Source organism: Ambystoma mexicanum, chromosome 4q (genome assembly GCF_040938575.1).
Source record: "Ambystoma mexicanum isolate Mex_15411 chromosome 4q, UKY_AmexF1_1, whole genome shotgun sequence".
Taxonomy (NCBI): domain Eukaryota; kingdom Metazoa; phylum Chordata; class Amphibia; order Caudata; family Ambystomatidae; genus Ambystoma; species Ambystoma mexicanum.
In genome coordinates, this window is record NC_090928.1 from 476,214,148 (window position 1) to 476,238,339 (window position 24,192).

The 24,192-nt window shown below is 48.6% G+C and overlaps 1 protein-coding gene across 5 annotated transcripts in view; it reads left to right on the plus strand.

Moving 5' to 3' along the window:
* Positions 1-24,192, plus strand: part of FANCL (FA complementation group L) — a 1,272,502-nt gene that overhangs the window by 1,158,887 nt on the left and 89,423 nt on the right. For all 5 annotated transcript variants that reach the window (XM_069608050.1, XM_069608049.1, XM_069608048.1 and 2 more), the window contains one exon: positions 17,259-17,375. In XM_069608050.1, the coding sequence (XP_069464151.1) occupies positions 17,259-17,375 (117 nt within the window). The remainder of the gene's footprint in view (positions 1-17,258; positions 17,376-24,192) is intronic.

A 24,192-nucleotide genomic window follows, 5' to 3' on the forward strand; every position in this document is an offset into this window, starting at 1 on the left:
GTAAAATGCAGAAATTGCAGAGTGAGCGCAAATCCCAGCATCACCTTTTAACTAATATGTAATCCTGACCATTTTATTCAATCTTACATTGCATAATCTGGAAACATTGCCAGTCCCTAAATCATTCACAATTGTCACCCTTTGGAGTGATTTTGTTCTCAGTGTATGATCTTCAAAACAGCTTCACTCATGGTTTCACTGGATATAGTGTTGCTCACCTCGGCACATACATGCCCGAAATGCAAATCGAACGAGGCAGATCATGTTCATATGTTTTGGTCCTGTGCTGCGCTGAACACGTTTTGGGTGGAGGTGACGGAGGCACTCTCGGAGATAATTGGCTCCCCAGTGGAGATGGACCCATTAGCCTTGCTGTTTGGTATTTGGACTGGAGAAAATGTAAGGAAAATGTCAAAATTCTTGAATGTAAGTGCTATTGTTGCCAAAAGATGTATATTACAATGCTGGAAGTGCCGCAACCCCCCCCACCCTCAGCATGTGGTTGAGGGCCCTCACGTGGGTACAAACATGCGAGGAGGAGTACATCGGATCCTTGCCCATGCCTTCCCACCCTAAAAATGTGTGGTCGGAATTTTGCAGTTATCTGAATAACAAAGACTAGGTCGAGTGGACCTCCGCCCCCCCACCAGCCCAGCCAGACTCATCCTGATGTACGACCCATACGTGCTATTCCACAATGTCCACCCCCTCTAAGATGTGCTGTTGATAATAGCTGTGATGCAATGCGTATACGTGCTGTTATGTTGTTTGCTTGTTTACATGCTATCTGTGCTGTACCTGTCTTAACCTCCTGGCAATAAACAAAAGTAAAAAAAAAAAAGATATAGTGTTGCTTCCTCTATAATAATAGGGAGCATTGACATATTGCACACTACAGCCACTTGCACCTTCCTGGTAGCCTCTAACCTTCATCCGCTATCTATGCTATGGTAGGTGTACCTTTGGAGGGGATTGGGTCCTCCGATGTATTCCATATCTATGACAGGTAATCACCACAGCTGTGCTGCTTCGGAAAATGATCTGCGTCCTGCGTCTATGACGTCGATACGCTGTCCTCGAGGACCTCTGTTGAGCCGACGTCACCGGATGTTACAAGTAGGACGCACAACGCCCGTAGCCTCAGTTCCGTTTTTTCCGCGAACGTGTTCGCTTTGGAGATCTCTGCGCGCCTCGGTTCTTCTGAGTTCTGTTCTTTCGGTTCTTCGAACCTGTTTGTGAAGATTTCCATGATGTCTTCTTCTACCGTGCGGCCGGGTTTCAAGAAGTGTTGGGACTGCGGTTCCAAGATGTCGCTGATGGACCCGCACAACGCCTGCCTCTGGTGCCTCGGTGAGGACTACGCCACGGACGATTGTGACGATTGCCAGTCGTTAACTTCGAAGGCCTTGCAGGAGCATATGAAGAAGCTTTCTGTCGGTAAGGTGTCCAAGCCCCGGAAGTCGAAATCCACTGGGCTTTCGACTGACGATTCGAGGGGCGACTCTCCGCATTGTCAGCGTAAGTCCGGGGGGTCTCGGTCCCGGAGTGGGTCCCGCCATTCCTCTGCCTCTTCGAGGCACTCACGGAAGCGTGGTCACCGGTCGCCTTCCTCGTCCGAGGACTGCGCCCATCGGCGGGTTGCTTGTCCCAGCAAACATTCCACTCCTGCGGACTGGGGTTCATTTTGGCAGGAGATGTTGGTGATTTTTCAGTCGCAGGGCTCTTTTCCGTCCGTACCGTCGAATGACGCCGGCCGTGACCGAGCTAGAGCCACCACTCGTACGCCTTCGGGCTCGGGTGGTCGTCGCGATCATCGAGCACCTTCGAGGTCTCGATCGGACAAGGTAGATCGCTCTAGACACGCCTGCTCCAGGTTCCGATCCTCGACGCCCTCGAGACCGTGGGAGCCTGTGAGGTCTTCGAAGAAGACATCGATGCCTTCGGCACCGAGGGACTCTCTCGAGGCTCCACCTCCGAGGAAGCCGTCGATGCCATCGGCGCCCAGGCTGTCGAAGGACACGCTCGGGGCTCCGCCCTCGAGGACTGTGTCGAAGCCATCGGCGCCACGCTCGACGTCAACACCGATTCCATCGACACTCTTGACGCAATTTCGAGTCTGTTTTGTCGGAGGTACCCCTGGCACGGTGGAACCCCCTAGAAAGGCTCTGGCCAAGTCGAAAAATATCTTTGTCCCTTTTTCTGTGCCCCAATTCTAGCCTCTGGATTATATTTCTGAGGTGGAAGAAGGAGGAAGGAGGTTTGGTTCCTGATGAGGTACCTGACGAGATTTTGTCTGGTCATAGCCAGATTGAAGACCTGCGTCAGTCGCTGCACAACGCCAGTGGTCTGGACACCTCTCCGGAGGTTGAGTTCAGTATGCTGATCCTGGCACGCACTCTGAGTCTTCGTACCGGTGCCTTATGTCGATGGTAACGGAATATTTGGGGTGGTCTGTGCCACCAGTGGTTTTTGTGCAGGATTACCTGACAGATATCCTTGACCAAGGTCCACCAACTAACATGGGGGCGTGGCTACGAGAGCCATGTAAGAGGACGCGTTCCAGCGGAGCTCCCGAGATCCTGAACAGATCCGGGCAAATCAGTGCAGTACGACTGCTTATTGAAAACCGACGACATGCATGCCAGCGTGTGAAGGTGCTACCGAAGTACTGTGAACTTTTGGAGGTCATAGTAGCTACGACGACTGAGATCGGAGAAGAAAAGTCGAGAGACGCTGAGAACAAAGGGCGACTCAAAATGGCCGACATAGACTTGAGACGGGATTGAAAAGAGTCGCGGGAAGACCTAACCAGGACAGCGCGCAATGCGCCCACTCATCATTCGGTAGACCTGCACATCCTCAGAACCATGTCCAGTAAGGCAGTGCGACCTAAGGCGAAACAACCCACGCTGGACGACTTCACCAAAACGTCCCCGGGCTCGGACGCCACCAAGAATAAGGATGCACCGGCCGTAGGTAGCGCGACGACTTCGAGCTCTAACCAAGAAATCCTAGCAGCGATTGCGGACCTGAGAGCGGCCTGGGAGTCGAAATTAGAACAGGCTGTCTCTGAATTAAAAACGGCATTGGACCTCAAAGTTGGGGAGGTCCAGGAAGACGTCAATCTACTGAGACAAGACGTTAGGGTTCTGGCAGAGCGCACAGAGTCCCTAGAAAAAGAAGTCGGCCCGAATACGGCGGACTGTGCCACCCACAAGACAAAACTGCACGCCCTAATCCAAAGGGTGGGCAACCTGGAAAGTAGAGCGGAGGAGGCGGAAGGACGGGCCCGTCGCAACAATATCCGCATTGTGGGCCTACCGGAGGGGACGGAGGGCCGTGACCCTACTGACTTCGTTGAGACCATGTTGCTGCAAGAGATATCCGGAGGGGCCTTATCCCAAGGCTTCGCAGTGGAGAGAGCACATAGAGCCCTAACGAGGAGGCCGCCTCCTGGAAACCCGCCCAGACCCATCATTGCCAAAATTCTTAACTACCGTGATCGGGAAAGAATATTAGAACATTTTTTCGAAAAGGAGGCACGATCAAGAGAGGAGAAGCAAACATCACGGCGTATCCGGATTACACCCTAGCTGTGCAGCGGAGCCGCATGAACTTTGGAACTGTGAAACGGAGGCTGAGGGAGGCAGGTTACAAATATATGTTGCTTTACCCTGCAAAACTGAAGGTCATACAGGCGCATAAGACTTTATTTTTCGAGACCCCAGAGGACGCAATGGAGTGGCTCGACGCACAAGGGTGCCCTCAAGAATCGGCGGACCGGCCCCAGAAGGACTCGGAGGAGCTACGGAAGACGTAAAATGGCGTCGCAAGATGGCGCGACACATGGACCCTAAGACTTGATTATAGTCGGTTCGGAACCTTCGGTATGGAAGGTCAGTTGGTTGCACTGTTTGCCATAAACATTGAGATTATTATTGAACGGGAGCCCCATGGAGCGATACTCTCTCCCCACAATAGCTTAGGTTAGGTGGCCATTAGGGCGACCTCACCCTGCTGGGCTCCGTGTACGGACTGGTGTTTGCGGAGCCAGATGTGGGGGTGCCTGAGCTCTTTTGTTGAAGCTGGGCAACAGTTGGGGTGTGTGGTGTTGGGGGGAGGGTGGGTGAGGGAGGGGAAAGGGGGTTGGAGTTTAGTTGTGTGTGCGGTTAGTTTGGGAATGAGCTTGTTTGCGGAGTGGCCGCAGTGGGACGCTTTCTGCGTCATGAGAACTGTTGGAGGTTTCCGTAAGGGGAGTGGGAAGACACATAGCTGCCATGGGTGACCTCAAGATTGCCACCTGGAACGTCCGAGGCCTCAATAATTACTTGAAAAGAAATAAAGTCATGTTGTATCTTAAACGACAGAAGATCGACATTGCCCTGCTACAAGAAACGCACCTGGCCCAACATAAACTAGACCTAGTAAAGAAAAAATGGGGGGGTACAGTGGTGGGCTCCCCGTACTCGGCCTATGCCAGAGGTGTGCTGATCTGGGTGGCCCCGCATGTTCCACTCAGAGTTGTACGAGAGGAGGTAGACACGGAGGGTAGGCTGGTAATACTGAGAGTACTGATTGAGAACAGAGGACTGAGTATTATTAATACATATGCCCCCAATCAGAATACTGCTGTATATTTCAGGACTCTATGTACACGCCTGGGCCCGTGCGCAGGGGAACCGATCATCTGGGGGGGGGATTTTAACTGTGTTCTTGACCCCAAGATAGATAGGTCCGACAGGAAAGTAGACAGGCCCACCCCAGCGGCCAGGGCTCTACGGGTACTATTAGACGACTATGGACTAGAGGATGTCTGGAGATTGAAACACCCCACGGCCTTGCAGTACTCTCATTATTCGGCCCCTCAACAGTTGCACACGAGACTAGATTACTTCTTTGCTACGCCAGAAGTGACGATAACAACTACACAGGTTGAATACAGAGCGAGGGTCCTGTCGGACCATTCGCCCTTGGTGATGGCCTGGCAATATGGCCGCCCTAGAGGGCGGATTCCAACATGGCGCCTCCGGGCGGAGGCGCTCAGAGACCCGGCCTTCAGAGAAGATATTAGAGAGACGATTACAAGGTATTTTGAGGAGAACACAGGCAGTGTGGATTCGGCTGGTACACTTTGGGAGGCCTTCAAGGTGGTAGTGAGGGGCGATGCTATTTCTAAATCAAAGGGCCTTCAGGGGGGGGTTTTAGCTGAGCTGGGGAAAGTGGAGAAAGAATTGGAGCGTGAATGTACCAGAGGGGGAGGGGACACAGACCTAGTACTCGAATTACAACAACGATGCTCAGAGCTTTGGGAGCGGCTTTGTGACCTCAATTACAGGAAATACGTGGAGAGGCAACATGCAGGAGGTGACAAAACTGGTCGCCTACTGGCATGGCTTTACAAGAGGGAAACCCCCAGGGCCCCGGTCATGATGATAGAAAGGGAAGACGGAGAGGAGGCTCACACTCAGGAAGAGGTTAACGCTGCTTTCTTAGATTATTATAAAGCGCTATATGAGGACAAAGGGGAAGACAATCTGGATAAAATCAGGGACGCACTGGAAGATATAGAACTGCCCAGGATTAGTGCAGAGGAAAGGGAGGAGTTAGATGGCCCCATTACGCTAGATGAATTGGAAGAGGTGGTGAAACGGCTGCCTACTTGCAAGACCCCGGGCACTGATGGACTCCCGAGTGAGTTCTACAAAACGTATAGCGCAGAGATACTCCCCCCTATGCTTGAGATGTACAACGAATCATTCGAGGGGGGCCGATTGCCAGACACGCTCAGAGAAGCGTTGATCGTACCACTGCCCAAGCCTAACAAGCCGAGACAACACTGTGGATCGTACAGACCGCTGTCGATGCTAAACCAAGACAGTAAGATTCTGACAGCGGTCTTGGCGGATAGGCTGCGCAAGGTCATCGGCAGGCTGATACACTCGGATCAGACAGGTTATGTCCCCGGCAGGAATATAACTCATAATCACAGGCGGCTCCACCGAGTGATAGAAGAAGGGAACAGAAGAGATGAGGAAATGGCAGTGATCTCCCTAGACGCAGTTAAGGCGTTTGATTCGGTGAGGTGGCCATGGCTGTTTGCGGTCCTGAGGGAATATGGGTTTGGGCCAGGCTATATCAGATGGGCGAGACTACTGTATAGTCAGCCTACGGCTAGGGTGCGTACGGGATCAGTGATATCCGACAAGTGGCACCTAAGTAGGGGTACTAGGCAGGGATGTCCTTGGTCCCCGATGTTATACATATTGGCCTTGGAACCCTTAGCGGTATATCTTAGACAGCAATATGACCTGGTGGGCATCGAGGTGGGAGGAAAGAGCCATTTGATATCCTTATATGCCGATGACCTGCTGCTGTACCTAAAGTATCCTGAAGAGAACCTCCAGTATGTTTTGGAGGTCATGCAGAAGTATGCCGAATTGTCCGGCATAGCGGTTAATCCTGACAAGTCGAGCATGTTCCCTCTAGGGTACTATTCGAGGGTCCCCACGGAACGCTTACCGGTATTGCCCGTGCCTTGGGCAGCCGAGTCCTTCCGATACCTCGGAATAGACATATATCACACTGTGAGAAACGAACATCTGCACAACACCGAGGTTGCTGTGGATAAAATCCGTGCGTCTATGCGATTTTGGGAAAAACTGCCGCTAGCGATGATAGGGCGAGGGGCGTTGCTTAAAATGGTTGTCTTGCCTAGACTGCTGCATTTCTTCAACAACATACCATACTTAATAGCTAGGAAGTTCTTTACTAAACTCGACAGTATGTGCAGGGACTTCCTATGGCACGGCACTCGCAACCGAGTGGCGCTGTGGAAGCTACAAAACTTCTACGATAAAGGAGGAATTAAATTACCACATTTTGAGGCCTATTATGTAGCGAGCCAATTGCAATATGTTACACAGTGGCTCTCTGATGAGGAATCTCCCGAGTCCAGATTGGTTGGGACAGATTGCACCTCGTTTTATTTGAAGGAGATCATCTGGGTCCCTAGACAAGATTTAAACCTTTGCCCTGGTATGCTGTTACTTGGATGGAAAATGTGGCGTAGAGCATGCCGGTTACTGGAAAGCCCGGATCCGTGTTCGCCGCAGGTGCCACTGGTTGCCTTGACTGCGGGGGATGGTCAACTTAGAAAATTGATCAGAATGTACTGGGAACCGGTTGGGTTGGCCACGTTAGGAGATATATGGCAAGATGGGGCCATCAAGGATTTTGCAGACTTAGAAGAAGAAGCTGGGTTACATGGGGGCCAATATGTTACATACTTCAGGTTGGTACAGATTATCCGAAAATCTTGGCCTGAGACGGTGTTAGCGGAGGATCCGGATGCCCTGATTGACACAATATATGACATATCAGAGGGCGGACACGAGATCTCCAGATTGTACGAGGTGGTGATGTCCCGAGTGGGAAAGGACTTGACAGACTTGAGACTAGAATGGGAAATGGAGGTGGGGGTTCAGATGACGGATGGGATGTGGGAACGGGCTCTGGGATATCATAAAAAAGTGTCCAGGAATGCTAGATTACAGCAAATCCAACTATATATCACACACAGAGCGTATTTGACCCCCAAGAGAATAGCTAAGTTTGCTAACTCGGGCAGGCAAGCATGCCCGAAGTGTAACGAGGAGAACGCGGACATGACGCATATGTTCTGGTCCTGCCCAGTAATTGAAGTCTTCTGGGGAGAAGTGTCACAGAAGTTGGCTGACAAAGGGGTCCCGATAAGCATTGACACGACCTGGGCTTGCCTTCTAGGGGGGTTTTCCAGACCAAAGAACACCAGACATCTGGGGAAACTGAGAGACCTAGCGTATATACTCGCTAAGAGGAGGATAGCTATGAACTGGAAGCAATGCTACAAACCTAGGGTAGAGATGTGGTGGAGGGATCTCCAAAAATGGGCGGAGGCTGAAACCATGGTCTGGCAAGAGGCATGCAGTAAATGCGGGGAGGAGGATGTGGGCAACCTAGTAGCCTGGAGGTCATTAATCACTGGTCTGTTTGGGGTACGAGGAGAACCTACTGCCTCGGAGGAGGAAGTCACCCGGCCACACCAGGTCGATACGGAACTACCCTGTGGATGAGCTCTTGGGGGGGAGGGGGGGAGTGTAGTGTTGTGCTTTGTTAAGTGTTTTATTGGTTTATTGTGTATAATGTCACAAGTTTGTTTATACTGTTTTCACTTAAAATAAAAATATTTTTTAAAAAAAAAAAGGTCCACCAACTAACCCAGTACTGCCATTCATTATGGCATTGCAAAGAAGGGTGGCGGCGGCTTGGACTGCTCCGGAGAGTCTCCCGGCAGTGAGCAAGTCTTTGCCGAAGAAATATCGTCCAGCCAGTACCGACCCCAGCTACTTGACTACGCACCCCGCTCCGGAGAGTTTGGTGGTGCAGGCGGCTACGGCCCTGGCAAAACAGGCGTCGTACCCTACCATCCCACCTGATAGGGACGACAAATGTTTTGATGGCTGGGCGAAGAAAGTGTTTTCTTCAGGGGGTATGGCTTTACAGGGGGCCAACTCCATGTGCGCCTTAGAACGTTTCACTCACTCTGTGAAATTGTGTCTCGTTGGCGGTTGAACATATTCCCGAAGGGGAGGAACGGGATGGCTTTCTTGCTCTTGTTCAGGATGGCAAGGATGCCATGTGTGAATCCGTTTGGTCGGGTCTGGACATGGCAGATTGTATCAGCCGGTCCATGGCGGCGAGCACCGTAATGCGCATATTTGCGTGGTTGCGGAAGTCGGGGTTTGCTCCTGATGTACAAGCCCGGTTTCTCAACATGCCCTTTGATGGTGAGCATCTTTTTGGCAGCAAGGCTGATGAGAGCCTTGAGAGGTTGCAGACCTCCAAAGCTGCAGCAAAATCGTGGAGCGCTGCAGTTCTCCAACCTCCTCCTTTTCGTCCTAGGGGACAGCAATGGAGGGGGGTTCCTTTCGATATTACTCATCCTTTGGTAGATCGAGAGGAGCTGCAAGTCAAAGGGGCCACTGTAGGAGTACCAGAGGTGGAAAGCCAGGTACTCGAACTGCCAAGGCCGCTCGGGCAGTTGCCTCTTTACCCTCAGGCAATGCCGCAGCCGCTTCATCTCAGTCATGAGGCCATGTCCCATGGTTCGCCGGTTGGGGGAAGGCTGGTGCAGCATCCTGTAGAATGGCGTGCCATTACTTCAGATGTGTGGGTTCTGGAGATCATAGCCCACGGCTACTGTCTTCCTTTCCGGCAGAGGCCTCACGACAATCCACCAGGGAATCTCTCTTTGAAGAATCCGGATCCGCTTCTTGCGCAGCAAATACAATCCCTACTGGAGAAAGGCGCCATAGAACTGGTGCCTGTAGCGGAGAGGAACAAGGGATGGTATTCCCCTTATTTTTTGATTTTGAAGAAAGACGGAGGATTGAGACCCATCATGGAATTGCGTGGTTTGAACAAGCTCCTCAGGAAGGACAAGTTCAAGATGATTACTCTCTCTCAAGTCCTTCAGGCCCTTCAACTTCAGGTCTGGTTGATGTCTCTCAACCTCAAGGACGCTTACTTTCATGTGCCGATCCATCCCAAGCACAAGAGGTACCTGAGGTTCGCAGTTGTCGACTCGCACTTTCAGTTTCGGGTCCTGCCGTTCGTATTGACCTCCGCCCCAAGGGTTTTCACCAAGCTCATGGTGGTGGTTGCAGCGTATCTCAGGAAAGGGGGGATTCACGTCTACCCCACCTGTAACGCTCACCTTGCATTCACAGGGACCCCTCTCGACTGGTCTGGGATGCTTCTGGGTACACTGCACCTTCACCGGGGTTCGTTCAGCCAGGAATCGGTTCTAGGAGACAGGAGGTGGATTTTAGCGGCTTCTCCTTCCCTCAAGAGACCCACCTCCCCGTGTTCCCCTTGCGTTCTCCCCTTGGGACTTCTCTCACCTTGATTTTAGGAATGTTGTGCCCTCTGTCCTGCCGTACTGGGCAGGGGTGCGTCGTTGTTGGCTTGGTCGCCGAGTTAATTCACTGGCGATTGCGCAAGTCCAGACTGGCTGAGACTCCACTCTTCGGGTAAGTCTTTTTAGAGATTTTAGAATAATGTCTGTATGGGTAAATGCTCCAATAACCTTCTCTTGTCTTGCAGGGGCTGATGGAGCGAGCCGAGGGTGACGGCTGAGTTCGAAAAGGTAAGGATGCGCTAGATGCGTCGCAGAAAGCGTCCTTGCAAGTGGTCTGACCTGTTCTGTTGTTGTTTACAGGTCGCGGAGGATTCCTGGAAGCGGCAATAGATGGGGACCAAACGCAGAGGATGATGTTCGGAATGGCAGAGGCCTTCCAGGAGAGCTAGGTAAGTAGCTTCTGATTCTTCTCTCTATTTGTCTAGGAGGGTAGCAGGAGGACAATGGAGAGCCCCCGAAGGCTCCGACTGGATGGAAGAGCTGGAGCTGAACAGGTAAGGATGGTGGTGTTCTTGAAGTCTCTTGCCCGTGTAGGCCACGATGCTGAGCAGGACCCGGTGAACGTCACGCTGCAAGAGCAGAATAACACGAAGCACGTGCCTCGGGTCGGGTGGGGTTTAAATACCCAGCAGGTATACCAAGTGCCTTTGGGGTGGCCCCGCCCTGATGCTAAACCGCGTGTTGCAGTTCTCTGACAATCCTTGTGGGGGCAGCCATGTTCACCCATTGTCCATTGGAATTCATGTTTGCCAAGTGAGCCTGGTTCCAACGGCGCCAGCATTGCGTCCAAGGCACCTACAACGGGCCGAAGTGGGCCTTTCTGGCCCTGTTTTAAGTACTGCGACGGGGCCATGGTGCCAGAGTCCCATGGTTTGGGGTTAAGGTTGTGACACTACCTGGACGATTGGTTGATCAGGGCGCGCTCTCCCGAGCATGTCCTGCATCATCTGTCAGTCACCTGTCACTCTCTTCACAAGCTGGGCTTCTTCCTCAACTTAAAGAAGTCCCAATTGACGACAACCCAGCGGCTCCAGTACATCGGACCAGTGCTCGACACATCCCTGGGGCAGTATTTCCCTCCCCAGGTGAGGGCTCATCACATTCAGCAGATGGTGTACAAGTTTCAACATGCCCAGTGTCTCCCTGCGTTCGAGTTCTTGAGGTTGCTCGGCCTCATGGCATCCTGCATTCTTCTGGTGCCGGAGGCCAGGTTGTGGATGAGATCTCTGCAATGGGCTCTGAAGACGCAGTGGTCACAGTCGCCCCTGGATATCGGACCCCGTTCAGGTGCCGCCCTCAGTCGCCCAGGACCTTCTGTGGTGGGCCTCGACGGCAATCTGATAAAGGGGGCTCTGTTTTGGCTGCCCTAGCTGGAGGTGACGATCATGACGGACGCATCCCTCACGGGATGGGGAGCTCATGCCAACAAGTTGACAGTCAGTGGTCGTTGGTCTCTGTCGGAGTCCAGACTCCATATCAATCTGTTGGAGCTGCGGGCCGTCGGGCTTGCCCTGAAAGCTTTTCTGCCGACTGTGCGAGGGAAGAATGTCCTGATTCTGATGGACAACACAGTGGCCATGCACTATCTCAACAAAAAAGGGGGGGGGCAGGGTCACTTCCTCTGTGCAGGAAGGCGATGCAGCTCTGGCTCTGTGCCATCCAGCAGGAAATTTCGATCTCGGGAATGCTCATCTGGCTGGTGACGAAAACGAGACGGCGGACGCTCTGAACAGGAAGAGCGCAATCTCTCACGAGTGGGAGCTGGCTCAGGAGATTCTCCTGGAGATCTTCGCCCTTTGGAGGACTCCACAAATGGATCTCTTCGCCTCCAGTGTCAACCGGAAGTGCGAAAGGTTCTGCTCGTGGGAAATTCCTCCAAGAGGAGCCTTAGGGGACACGTTCGTGGTGCTGTGGTCCTTCCCACTGTTGTACGCGTTTCCTCCAGTCCCCGTCTTAATCCGCAAGTGCTGCGGAGGTTACGGAGGTTCGGTTCCCGGATGATCCTCATTGCTCCGGCATGGGCCCGGAGAACGTGGTACCCGGATCTGCTCAACTTGTCCATCTGCCCTCCACGTCGTCTTCCCTACCGAGACGATCCGCTCTCACAGGAGGGGGGTCAGGTTCTCCATCCAGAGGTCAGAGCCCTCAACCTTCACGCTTGGGTTCTGAAAGTTTGAGGTATAAGGATTGGGACCTCCCTGAAGACGTGATGTAGGTGTTGCTTTTGGCCAGACGGCCTGCAACAAAGTCCCTGTACCGTTGCCGTTGGAGAAAGTTCTGCAACTGGTACAGGGTTAAGAATATGGATCCTTTTTCATGTGACATTCCTCTGGTTCTGCCTTTTTTGCTTTCGTTAGCCCACAAGGGCCTGCAAGTGGGTACCATTAAAGGTTACCTGGCGGCACTATCCATATTTAAGCGCTCGTCTGAGGAGTGTTCTTATTTCAAAATTCCTTTAATTTCTCAGTTTCTGAAAGGGCTCACTGTGTTTCCACCGTCACCTTTCCAGGTGCCCGGTTGGGATTTGAACCTTCTTCTAAAATTCCTAATGGGTGCTCCATTTGAGCCTTTACATTCTTGTCCTTGGAGACTGTTAACCCTTAAAACTGTATTTTTAGTTGCGGTTGCTTCAGCACGCAGAGTGAGTTGCAGGCACTTTCTGTTAAGCCACCCTTCACGGTGTTTCATAAGGACAGGGTTGTCTTTAGAGTCCGTCCTTCGTTTCTTCCGAAAGCTGTATCAGAATTTCATTTAAGCCAGAAGGTCATTCTTCCGGCATTCTATCCTCCTTCGCATCCTGGTAAGGATGAGGAGAGGCTCCATAGGTTGGATCCTAGGAGAGCTTTAAGTTTCTACATTTCACGCATGTCCTGGGTCAGAACGGAAGATCAGCTCTTTATTGGTTACGCTGGAAGGCATTTGGGACAAGCTGTTAGTAAGCAGACTTTGTCTAGATGGATTATCTTGGCAATTTCTGAATGTTACCGCTTGGTGGGTAAGGACCCTCCGGTAGGCTTATGGGCCCATTCTACTATGGGTATGGCTGCCTCTACTGCCCTGCAGAGGGGTGTTCCTATTCGTAACATCTGTGAAGCAGCCACTTGGGCTTCGGTCCATACTTTTGTTAGACACTACTCCCTAGATTCTATCCATGGGCAGGATATGGCCTTTGGCAAGGCGGTCCTTTACTTTGCAATTTAATTGGGCATTCTAAATTTCTAGATTTTAAATTCTTTTCCCTCCTCCATACGTTGGTACTGCTTTGGGAGTCTGTCATAGATATGGAATATGTCGGAGGACCCAAACCCCTCGGAGAACAAGTTACTCTCTTACCTGGTAACGTTCTTTCGATGGGATGGTCCGACGACGTATTCCATATCGCTCCCTCCCTACCTGCCTCGCTACAGAATTTCTTTTGCGATTGCCGCTTACATTTCCGCAAGTCTTTCTGTGGTCATACTGGCAGACGATTGGTGCCACATGTTCTGGGGGAAAAACTACAACTGAGGCTACGGGCGTCGTGCGTCCTACTTATAACATCCGGTGACGTCGGCTCGACGGAGGTCCTCGAGGACAGCGTATCGACATCGATGCAGGACGCAGACGCCGAAAATGTTCCGAAGCAGCACAGCTGTGGTGATTACCTGTCATAGATATGGAATACATCGTCGAACCATCCCATCGAAAGAACGTTACCAGGTAAGAGAGTAACTTGTTCTTCTCCTTGCTTCCCATTGGTCTCGTTGAACCCTTTTGCGTTCTGTGAGGGAGCTAATCTGAGTTGTCTGTCTATTCTGGATTATGTGCACCTTTTTTAAATACGATCTGTGTCCTGAATTTATACTATGACTGGTGTAACTTACTCGTGACTGCTAATGATGAGAAATGGCCTCTATCTATGCTAGAATGCAAGTAGCCGTGTCGTGGACTGCTGATGTTGGCCTTAAAATGCTACTTATTTAGCATTCTTATTACAGCCAGAATGAAGATAAGGGGACTGAAAGGGAATACTGTTGGCTTTTTTTAATCATTGCGAGGCAAGATGTCAAGCTGTGTGTTGATTGCGATGAGGGGGCAGGAGTGGTGGGGGGTTCCTGACCAGATATTCTGTATCCCTTCATTTCTTTGGTTTGATGGAGGGGGGGCCCCAAAGGTGTCTGTGCCCAGGGCCCCAAAAGTGTTTAAGATGACCCTGATGAGGACTGCTGCTATGTAATCTATTCAAAGCATGTGAATCCATGAAAGATCCAATGCTGGAGAAGGGAGTAGTTTCTTACCTGTATCTCCATTCCTCCAGCGTTGGTATCTTTCATGGATTCACATGTGCCCGCCGACCTCTCCTGCAGGCAAACCTAGTTGGTGCCTCTACTTTGGGGTTTAAAATCTGAAGAGAAGCCGCGGGGCGAGTCTATTTATACCCTACGTCCTATTAGGTGTTACGTAAGCGCCCCAAAAGGACGCTGATAGGACACTAAAGTGTCGAAGTTTTCCAAGGGAAAACACTATCAAAAAGACAGAGGTTCCCAGCCTGACGACAGGGAATATTCAAAGCATGTGAATCCATGAAATATACCAACGCTTCAGAAATGGAGTTACAGGTAAGAAACTACTCCCTTCATGAGCATGTGAATCCGTGCCAGACCCCATGCTGGAGAAGGTTTAAGTTACTTACCTAGAACTATTGTTCTCCAGCATGGTTCTGGCATGGATTCACATGCGACCCCTCCTTCCGGCCCCTCTGCGGCTCTTCTTGGTCATACTGCCACTTAACGTGCTTACCAAATCTGAAGTTGGCTGCCAGAGGCGGGGCTTACAGAGAGGACTGTCATTGGATGAGGGCAGTATGACCCAGAGGACAGTCATTGATTTAGAGGACAAATACAGTTTTAAAGTGAAAGTGAAACTGCTTTTTCTTTTATCGAGGATTCCCAGCCTGACGATGGGGAATTTTCATTCATGAGCATGTGGATCCATTCCAAACTCATGCTTGAGAGCACTAGTTATAGGTAAGTAACTTAAACCTTCATTTTATGCCAATGTGCGTTTTACTGGATCAGTCAGGATTTGTTCTAGGTAGGTCCAATTCTTATGGTCCGGAATGATTGTTTGGTCTATTGCATTTATTAAAACCGGAGTTGCCAACACTTTCAGCACTGTTGAAAGTGGCAAAGGCGTTTGACTCAGTCAAATGGCCTTTCTTGTTTGCAGTGCTTCAGAATGGCATTATGGACCTCTATTATATCTAAGTTATGTTGTTGTACAGTCAGCCTACTGCCAGACTGTTTTAATGGCCGACTGTCTCAGTGGCTACTACAGAGCAGGAGTACAACGCATGGTTTTTGTATGCATTTGTATTTTTATCTAAATATTTTTAATGTAACATGCCTGTAAAACAGAAAACTTTGCCTTAGACATTTTGCAGGAAAAAGAAGCATTTGTCCTGTAAAGGGGTTTACTGAACTTCGGCTTCGAAGAAGTTCTGGCTGAATTCCGGATAAAAATTAGCTACAGGCTCTGGCCCAAATAATTTCTTGCTAATTGGCTGAAGCCAAACACCTGTTTTTTTTATATATTAATGCATTGCAACGACTCAAGAGAGGCAAATATGGAATGCAGACCACAAAAGGGAGTGGAACTAAACATTTTCTGAGAGCATTCCTGATTTTTTTTTTTAAAACGAGGTTCATGGGTTTGTTTACTGGAGAGCGAGGATGTGTGAGGAGGTGAGCATGGTCTTTTCTTATGGAAAATGCCTGTGGAGAAACTTCATAACAGGTAGCGGATTCCAGTAGAACTGATGTATTCAGTTATAGGTGGCATGCCCCTGCACGACCTTTCATCCTTATAAGTTAAAAAGTAACAGGACACTTTTTAACATTATAGGGATGAACAGTACCAAAGAAAACTACAAAAAAACATTATAGGAATGAAAAGTCATTCACAATGTTCCTTGTTTAATGTGAAATTTTTACATGTAATAAAATAAACATGACGTGCTGCACCCATCTCTGGTTTAAATACTGTGCTCTGGAACTTTTCTTTATCTTTTTAAGTAAGGCTTGCTGACCTGGCACAACGTCAAAGGAAAGCACAGATTATTACTCTATATACAGAAAGCTATCTTGATACCTGTGTGTGTGCTGAAAACTGCCTCTGGTTAATGCACAAATGTATAATCTAGAGAGAGAGACAGTTCTAAAGGAATTTGCACAGTATAGAGTTCCAATCACAATTGTCACAAATTTGAAAATTACAGATTTCTAAAACGAACACAGTCAAGTTCCAGGCCGCTAGAAACATATTGACTAATATAGCCACAGTGGGCTATCTAAGGTCAAGTTAAAGTGCGAAGAAGCAATGTTTTACCAAGGGTTGATCTAGAAGAATAACCAGGGAAAATGCCAAGGATCGAACCGAGCACAAAGATTTATTGTACAGTAGTGCAGTTTCAGGATAATATCTTAGACCGGCACTAAGGGCTAGTGTGTAGAGTTCTTATCAATCAGTTCATCCAACTAATCATGGACTAAATAGCAGGTTGAGATTAATTTCAAGAATGGGTCCCCAAGCACAGAGATTTTAGCAGAAAACTGTTGTCAGTGCATAGGTGTTGGGTCATTATTTGACTTTTCTGGAAGCTGCTGTGAAACGAGTGTGCTTGAGCAAGTGGGTATGACGAGTGGGTATTCTGGGATCTGTAGTTCGCTGTTTGCAAGTTTGCCCCAGGTATACTTGTTCTAAGGGCAGTAAGATTGTCCTATGATGTTGTATGTCCCATCAAACAAAGGTGACCCACGATCTGAGCATCAGCATCTGTCCACCTGAGACCTGTCCTCCACCACTGGCAGGGATACAATATCTTAACCAAGAGTGCCTTTAAATTTGTTAAATTAACTTTGGGTGGAAAAGCAAGAGACCAGGCCCTATAAGAAGGAAATAACAGGCAAAATTAAGTAACTGTAGGATGCTTGATGCCCAGCACCTCCAAACTCAACAATAGAGTTTAGATTTATGGTGTCATTTTCTATCGCAGAGGATGCACATTTTGGTGGGTTGTAAAGCATAATGTCATTGTACTTTGAGACACAGTGTGTCAGCTGTTTGAAACTGTCCCTGTTCCCTTATCCATTGATATAGGTTTGTGGGGTTAAAATGGTACACTTGTAACAATTACATGTTTGTGTTTACAATCTGTTTAATGACGTTAGTGTTTTGCGTATAACATTTTAATAACTGTAATTTTAAGAACATTTATCAAAACGTGATTATGTGAACTTTTTTTTCTTCAATAAATCTGTAGGACTACACTATGGATTGTGGGATATGCTATGCTTATCGACTTGATAATGCAATTCCTGATCAGGTTTGTGACGATCCTCGCTGTGGACAACCATTCCATCAAGCTTGTTTGTATGAGGTACAGTATTTAATGGCTCATCTCTGCTATACCTGTTTGTGCTTCTTCAGCAACATTATTTCTTTTAAAGAACATAGTTAAATTCTGAAACATTTGTTTTTTGCTGGGGACCAACTATTGGCAAGGTTGGCTGTGGTTTGTTGCAGTTGGTTGGCAAATGGACAAACTGTATGGTTGCAAATTGTCACAGATGACACAAAAATCACTTCAAATCTGAGACAGATCATGGGTTTTTTATTGAAATCATAATTGACCCTATGGTTGTCTTTCTCTCTATTTTGGCACCTCCGCACTTACCCTCAGGTTAGTATATACTGAATATTGACCCCTACTGTCTAAGGCCATCATCAGGAGTGGGAGGTAATTTGGCATAATTACTGCCGGGCGTAACTAGCGTTGCCACTGGGTTGTGTGGCACATTAGTGCCCTATCACAACCTGGCGTGCACATGCCCCCAACTCCAGGGTTAACGCTATCAGCGTCCGTTGGCAATAGCACCGAAAGAGCTACCACCAGAAAACCAGCACTAATAGCGCTACCGTCGGCAAACGCAATGCTTTTAGCGCTGGTCAAAATTGCATCATCGCCAGAACGGGAAGCATCATGGTGGCCATTTTAAAAACACAATCAATTAAATGTATCCACTTCCTGCAGCCACCCGGACCTGTAAGTCATCCAACATGTCTCTGGAGAGAACTCGAGGCAAGGTGGCTGAAAATCGTTTACGGAAGCCAAAGTTTAGTGAGGGAGAATTGGTGTCCCTGACAGATGAGATGGTGGCTCACAGTGAGGAACTGTACGCAGCAGCCAAAGGAAGACACCGGGCAAGCGCAGACCCGTCATCTAGCACACTATTATCCTGAAGGTGACAGTTTCCATTGTTCCATATGATGGGGAGGCCTGCAGGAAGCACTGTAATGATTTCAGGGCCCGGGTGCGAGCACTCCTGTCCCAACACTGCCAGGAGTCCCTTGCGACTGGAGGTGGGACCATGGAACCACTTGCCCTGACACCCTGGGAGGAGAAATGCAGCACAGTCCTGGACATGAAGGCCATTGCGGTAGTTGGAGGTGCAGAGGCGCGTGCCAGCAGCCAGGAGGCAGATGGTGAGTCAACCCCCCTGCCCGGTCCCTCTCAGCACAAGTCCATGCACCAATGTCAGCCTAGCACAAGACGCCCCAGTGTACAGGGACACATGTCAGCAGACCCAGCAGCTGGGCAGGCCAATCAGGGTGAAGTGATGGGGTGCCACATGAGCACCCATCTACAGCAGCCATGGGGCAGGGCACCCCTGAGTCACAACAGTGTGAAGGGGTGGCAAGTGACCAATCACAGTGGCATGGACACCACACCCCTGCTGGTGAACCCTGTGCCAGAGGGAATGCATTGGGCGAGTAACCATGACAACATGCGACAGTCACACCAACATGTTGCCGGCCCAGTTGGCCTGCCCCAGGTTGGCATGGCAGATGATCCACATGGAAGGACATGCCCCCTACACCGACATGGGTGCATCTAGCCAATCACAGTACCCCACAGCACAACACTGCTGGCTGCACAGCAGCACCCCATAAAGCCATGGCAATGCCATGGACGAAGCCACCACACCCATAACCACAACTTGGGGATGAGGGGAAATAAATGACCACATGCATGCATGGCACACATCAGCCCCAACACTTACACCCTGCCATCCCCACACATATGAATTAGGCCACCTGGCCATGAGTCACACTCACATTGCCCACAACCATCACCACAATGATGTGCACACATGCAGTGTACCCAGACCAACCATGCCCATCAGTCAAAATGTGTGGGGTACCATTCTGTTCAATTGCAAATGTGTTTTGCATGGCAAAGCACAAGGGTGAACCATACCTGACAGAATGGGAATGACTTAAAAGAAATTATCAATCAGTGGCTGGCGAGCCAGTCTCCCAACACTCACGTCATCTTTGACGTTTCCTGGAGTGTGCATAAGGGCTCTGCCTGTGTGATCTAGGCAAAAAAAAACCTGCCTTTGGGAGTCCAAAGGTGCGCTCAATGCACACACGGGTCCTGCTGTGCGTGTTGTTGTAAGCTGTGTGGTTCTGTGTTTGTGGATCACGCACAGGGGTCATTAGCCAAGGCTGCTGCGGGTCTTTTAAGTCACCTGCATGGGAAGAGACACAGACATTAGTCGCTGTGATATGTATGGGGGTGGGCTTGTACAGCATCATGGCAATGGTCATCATGTGCATGCATATGGGGCTTCATCCCATGGCATGTGCAAATACTACGTCTGTGCATGCTGTGTCACAGGTATCATGCATGGTGTTATGTCGCAGCAGATGTATCGTGATATGTCTGTCAGTAACATGTATACCTGGTGGCTGTTTTGTGGCTCGGTATTGTTCTCATGTATGTGACTTGATGGGTTGCCTATCGGCATTTCCACTCTTCTGGGCGTAGTGGGTCAGCATTGCGGGGTGGGGGTATTGTATTTTGTGGCAATTTATCGCTGAAGGTGCTGTACAATAAAAGAATCAAAAAAACAGTACAACTAAAATGATAAAAATTCATACAAATTTACATCAACCGAGAGAGATAGAACATTTTGTTTTTACTTTTAAAGAACTAGAGACGCAAGAAGGTGGAGTTTAAGATTAGTTTGGAAAATACAGAGAGAGATGAGGAGGAGCGAAGAGAGAGACGGAGGGCGGTCCAGTGCTTAGGAGCTAAAAGAGAAAAGGAGCGGAAACGAGACAATGCACTTAGGAACAGTCAAAAGAAATAGATTCTGAGATCGCAAGGGGTATGAGAGGACATAGAACAAAAGTAAAGAAGAGAGATAAGGGGGGCAAACCGTGGGTACACTTAAAAAAATCAAGGGAAAGTGATATAAAAGACAGGACTCAAAGGGAAGTAGAGAAATGGAAAGTAAAGAAGAATGAATAGGGGATTGAGGGGATAGAGAAAAAAGAAGGCAGACGGAAGAGTTATAAATAGAACAAAGAAGGAAAAGATGACAAGCAGGGAGACAATTACTAACCATGAACAGTAGTTGATCCGAGAAAACACAAGAAAAAAAAAGAAGTTTAATGGCGTGAAAAGAGAGATGAGCATGAGCACGATGAATGTTAAACAGAGCACAGCAGCAAGAGCGAGCAATAGAAGTGATATGGGGAGAAAAAGAAAGAGAAGGATCAAAGATAATGCCCAGGTTGTACGCTGAGTGGGAAACGGAAAGAGTGGATCGAGTAAAGGAAAGAGAGGGAGGAGAAGGGATGGGAGAAATAGTGGTTGAGGGAAAGAACAGAACCTCTGTTCTTCAGTGATTAAGATGTAGGAAGTGAAAAGAGATCAAGTTCTGAATAGCAAAGAGACAGTTTGAAACAGTAGAATGTAGGACAGAATCAAAGGAAGAAAAAGAGGGAACAATCTGTCTGGGTGTCATCAGCATAAAGATGAAAGGAAAGGTTGAAAGAGGAGATAAGAGCAGAAAGAGGAGCGGTGTAGAGAGAGAAAAGAGGACAGCGTACCGAACTTCGGGGTACACCATAAAGAAGAGTGTCCATCCCAAGTAACAGAATAAGTGTGTTGCGAAAGATAAGAGCGGATCCATTTGAGAACAGACCCCAAAATACCAAAAGTGGAAAGAGAGGAGATAAGAAGGGAGTGATCCACAGTGTCAAACGCTGCAGATAGATTGAGAAGAATAAGAATAGAAGAAAGCTTAAAGTGGCGAGCAGTGAGTAGAGCATTAGAAACATGAAGTGCAGTGGAGTGAGATGGGTGAAACCCAGACTGAAAGGAGGGGGTAAGAAGAGAATGAAGACTCAGATAAGGGGTTACCTGGGTATAGGCAGCCATTCAAGAATTTTAGAGAGAAAATGTAGGGGAAAATGGGACAAAAGTTAGCCGGGGAAGAAGGATCAAGAGAAGTTTTTTTGAGAATCGGAAGAATAAGCGCATGCTTGAAAGCAGCGGGGAAGCAAGAGTGTAGAATGTAACAGTTAATGAGAGAAGTAAGATGGGGAAGAAGTTGGGAATAGAAGGAAGAGGGTTCAGAGGGAGAAGCTATGGAATAAGCATGGGCCTCATGAGTATGCCTGTCTGGTAACAAAAGTGCCGGTAAGCTACTGGCACCATTATTACCAGACCGGCACACTCGCGTGCGGGTGCCTTTCCGCCTGCCAGGTCTGACCTGGCGGGCAGAAAGGCACCCGCTCGCAGACTTTGACGGTAGCACCGGCACCATTATGAATGGTGCCGGTGCTACCGTCCTCCCCATTCCCAGTGAGTCCTATGGGGTGCCAGAAAAAAACACGACTCCAGCTACCGCCGGGGTCATAATGACCCCCTAATGTGTTGAGAGCAGAAATGTCAAGATCCATAAGAGGAGAGAACGATAAAAGAGTGAACAGTGATGAAACAGAAGGAGGAGAAGAAAAGGAAGGAGAAGGAGTAAAAGCTAGTCATAGATTAGCTACTTTAGATGTATATTTGTTGGCGAAATCAGAAGAAGAAAGGGAGGAGAAAGCTGAAGTATCAGGGGCTTTAGAGGAAAGAATATTGTGCAGAAGCTGATAGAGATGATGATGGTGGTGAGATAGAGAATCTCTAAATTCATAAAAGTAAGATTTCTTTGCAATGAGTAGAGCAGAACCAAAGGAAGAATGCATCATTGAAAGTTTAGTAAGGTGGGAAGAGGAGTGGGAGCTTTTCCAAAGCCGTTCGGCTTTACACAAGCTACGGTGGAGAGAAGTAAGACTTGAGTAAGCCATGGCTGTGAAGTTTTGTGAGTAGGAGGGAACGGATATAGACGGAAAGTAGAGTAAAGAACAGATTGTAGAGAAGAGTTTAGAGTGCTAGCAGTTACGTCAGGAGAAAAGGAGGAAAAAGGCAAAATTGGAGGTAGAAAAGAGCTCAGTGACGCAAGAAAAGATGGAGAATCAAAAGAAGAGATGTTACGGTGCATAAAGAGAGTGGGAGGGGGAACAGAGGGAACAGAAAAAGAGAGGGAAAAAGAAAGGAGAGTGATAAGAGGCATAAAATGGAGGAGAAAAAACGTGAGGGAGAGGGGAAGAGGAAGAAAAGATTAAGTTGAGGCAATAGCCAGACTGATGGGAAGAAGGAAGAAAATGCAAGTGATAAGTAAGCAAGAGAGAGCATAAAAGGGAGTGAGGAATTATTAGCAGGAACGTTAAAATCCCCAAGAAGAAGAAAAAGGGGTAAAGACGGAACGAGATAAGACAGAAGGAGATCAAGATGTTCAAGGAAATCAGTAGATGGGCCAAGGGGATGATAAACAATAAGAAGAGAAACAGGGAAAGGTTTGGAAAAGGAGGAGAAATGGTATTCAAAGGAGGGAAAGCTGGGGAGGTTAGAGCGAGGAGATGAAAGAGTCCAGGAGGAATTAAAGAGAATTCCAGTGCACCCCTGTAAGAAACTCATGGTGGCAGCAGAAAAGACAGAAACAAGTGATCACAGTTCAAGGGTGTTTATTGAACAATTAATGCAGGGTGGAAAAACACCTAAGCTAAACCTAAATCTAAGATGGGAGCAAGCCTCGACCATCAAATGAAAAATAAGGCAGTCCTACTGGTGTTCTGTCAAAATAAAAGGGCTTATACTAAAGAAAAACCTATTGCCAGTTCCTTACAACTAATTGTAGAAAGAGTGTGGGATAGTGTTTCAATAAAGAAAAGAAGTGTTCCAAATAATACAACAGGATGTGATTGCCAGGGGTCTCCCTTCTCCACGTTTTCAGCACGGGATAAGGTGGGACCTTGGAGCACAGCACACGCTCGAGCTTTCTCAGCACAAGCCGAGAGTTCAGTTCCAGCTATCAGGTTCTTCGATTGTTAAAGACTCTTCATTTAAAAGTCTCTTGCCTTCGGGGCCTGATGTATCCATCAAACAAACACAAGGAAAAAGTTATTTTCCACAGTTCACGTTGGGTGATGACTTCACCCCTGGGTCCCCCTCTTCCGGGCCCCGACCCCTCACATATCGTATTGAAGCCATCAATTGAACAGTTCCTTTCTCAATGAACTTTGGGTAATTACTTTTCACCCCTGGATCTCCCTCAACCCGGCTCTCACCCACTTGATTAGGGGAGACAATTCACTTCCCCTGGTCTTCCAATACCTCTTTCTTTCACGAGTCTTAATATCTTTGTAAACAGTAATTCAGATTTAGTCCCTGATTGTCGGTTTCCCTCTTACGGGTTCACTCTGGCAAACTTTTAAAGACCATTCACTGTGGACACCTCTTGGTGGGGTTCACTTCGATCAACACACTATTCTGGTTGTCGGCTTCCCTCTGTCAGGTTCACATACGCCATCTACTACAAAACAGTTCATTGTACTTCGGGACTTTGGACTACGCCTCTTTTTGTTAGCATCCCTCCGCCGGGTTCACTCTTGCCAATCTTTTATGAAACACACTGTTCATATACTGATTTCACTATGCAGGATTCACTTCCCTTAGCTTCTTAATCATATGTTGGTCAAAGACTTCCGACTTTACAGTGGATTTTACAAGACCTCTGTATGACCACTTTGACCTCTTTTCGCCTCTTCCCAAGGGCTTCTGGTTACGGTAGTTTCTTACTATCGGGTAATCACCCAGGGTTTCCTGCCTAAGCACTCACTTGGTGCCGTACTCCTCTGTTACTGGGTTTCCCCTTTCTCGTCAATTGTATCTTTAATTCTTTCAATGTTCAAATTAGCTGTTGGCTACTTTTTGTTCAACACAGTTCGGTTTCTTATCGATTCTCCGCTCGATTCACTGGGTGTGATGAACCACTTGCCTTTCTTTGTCCTTGGAG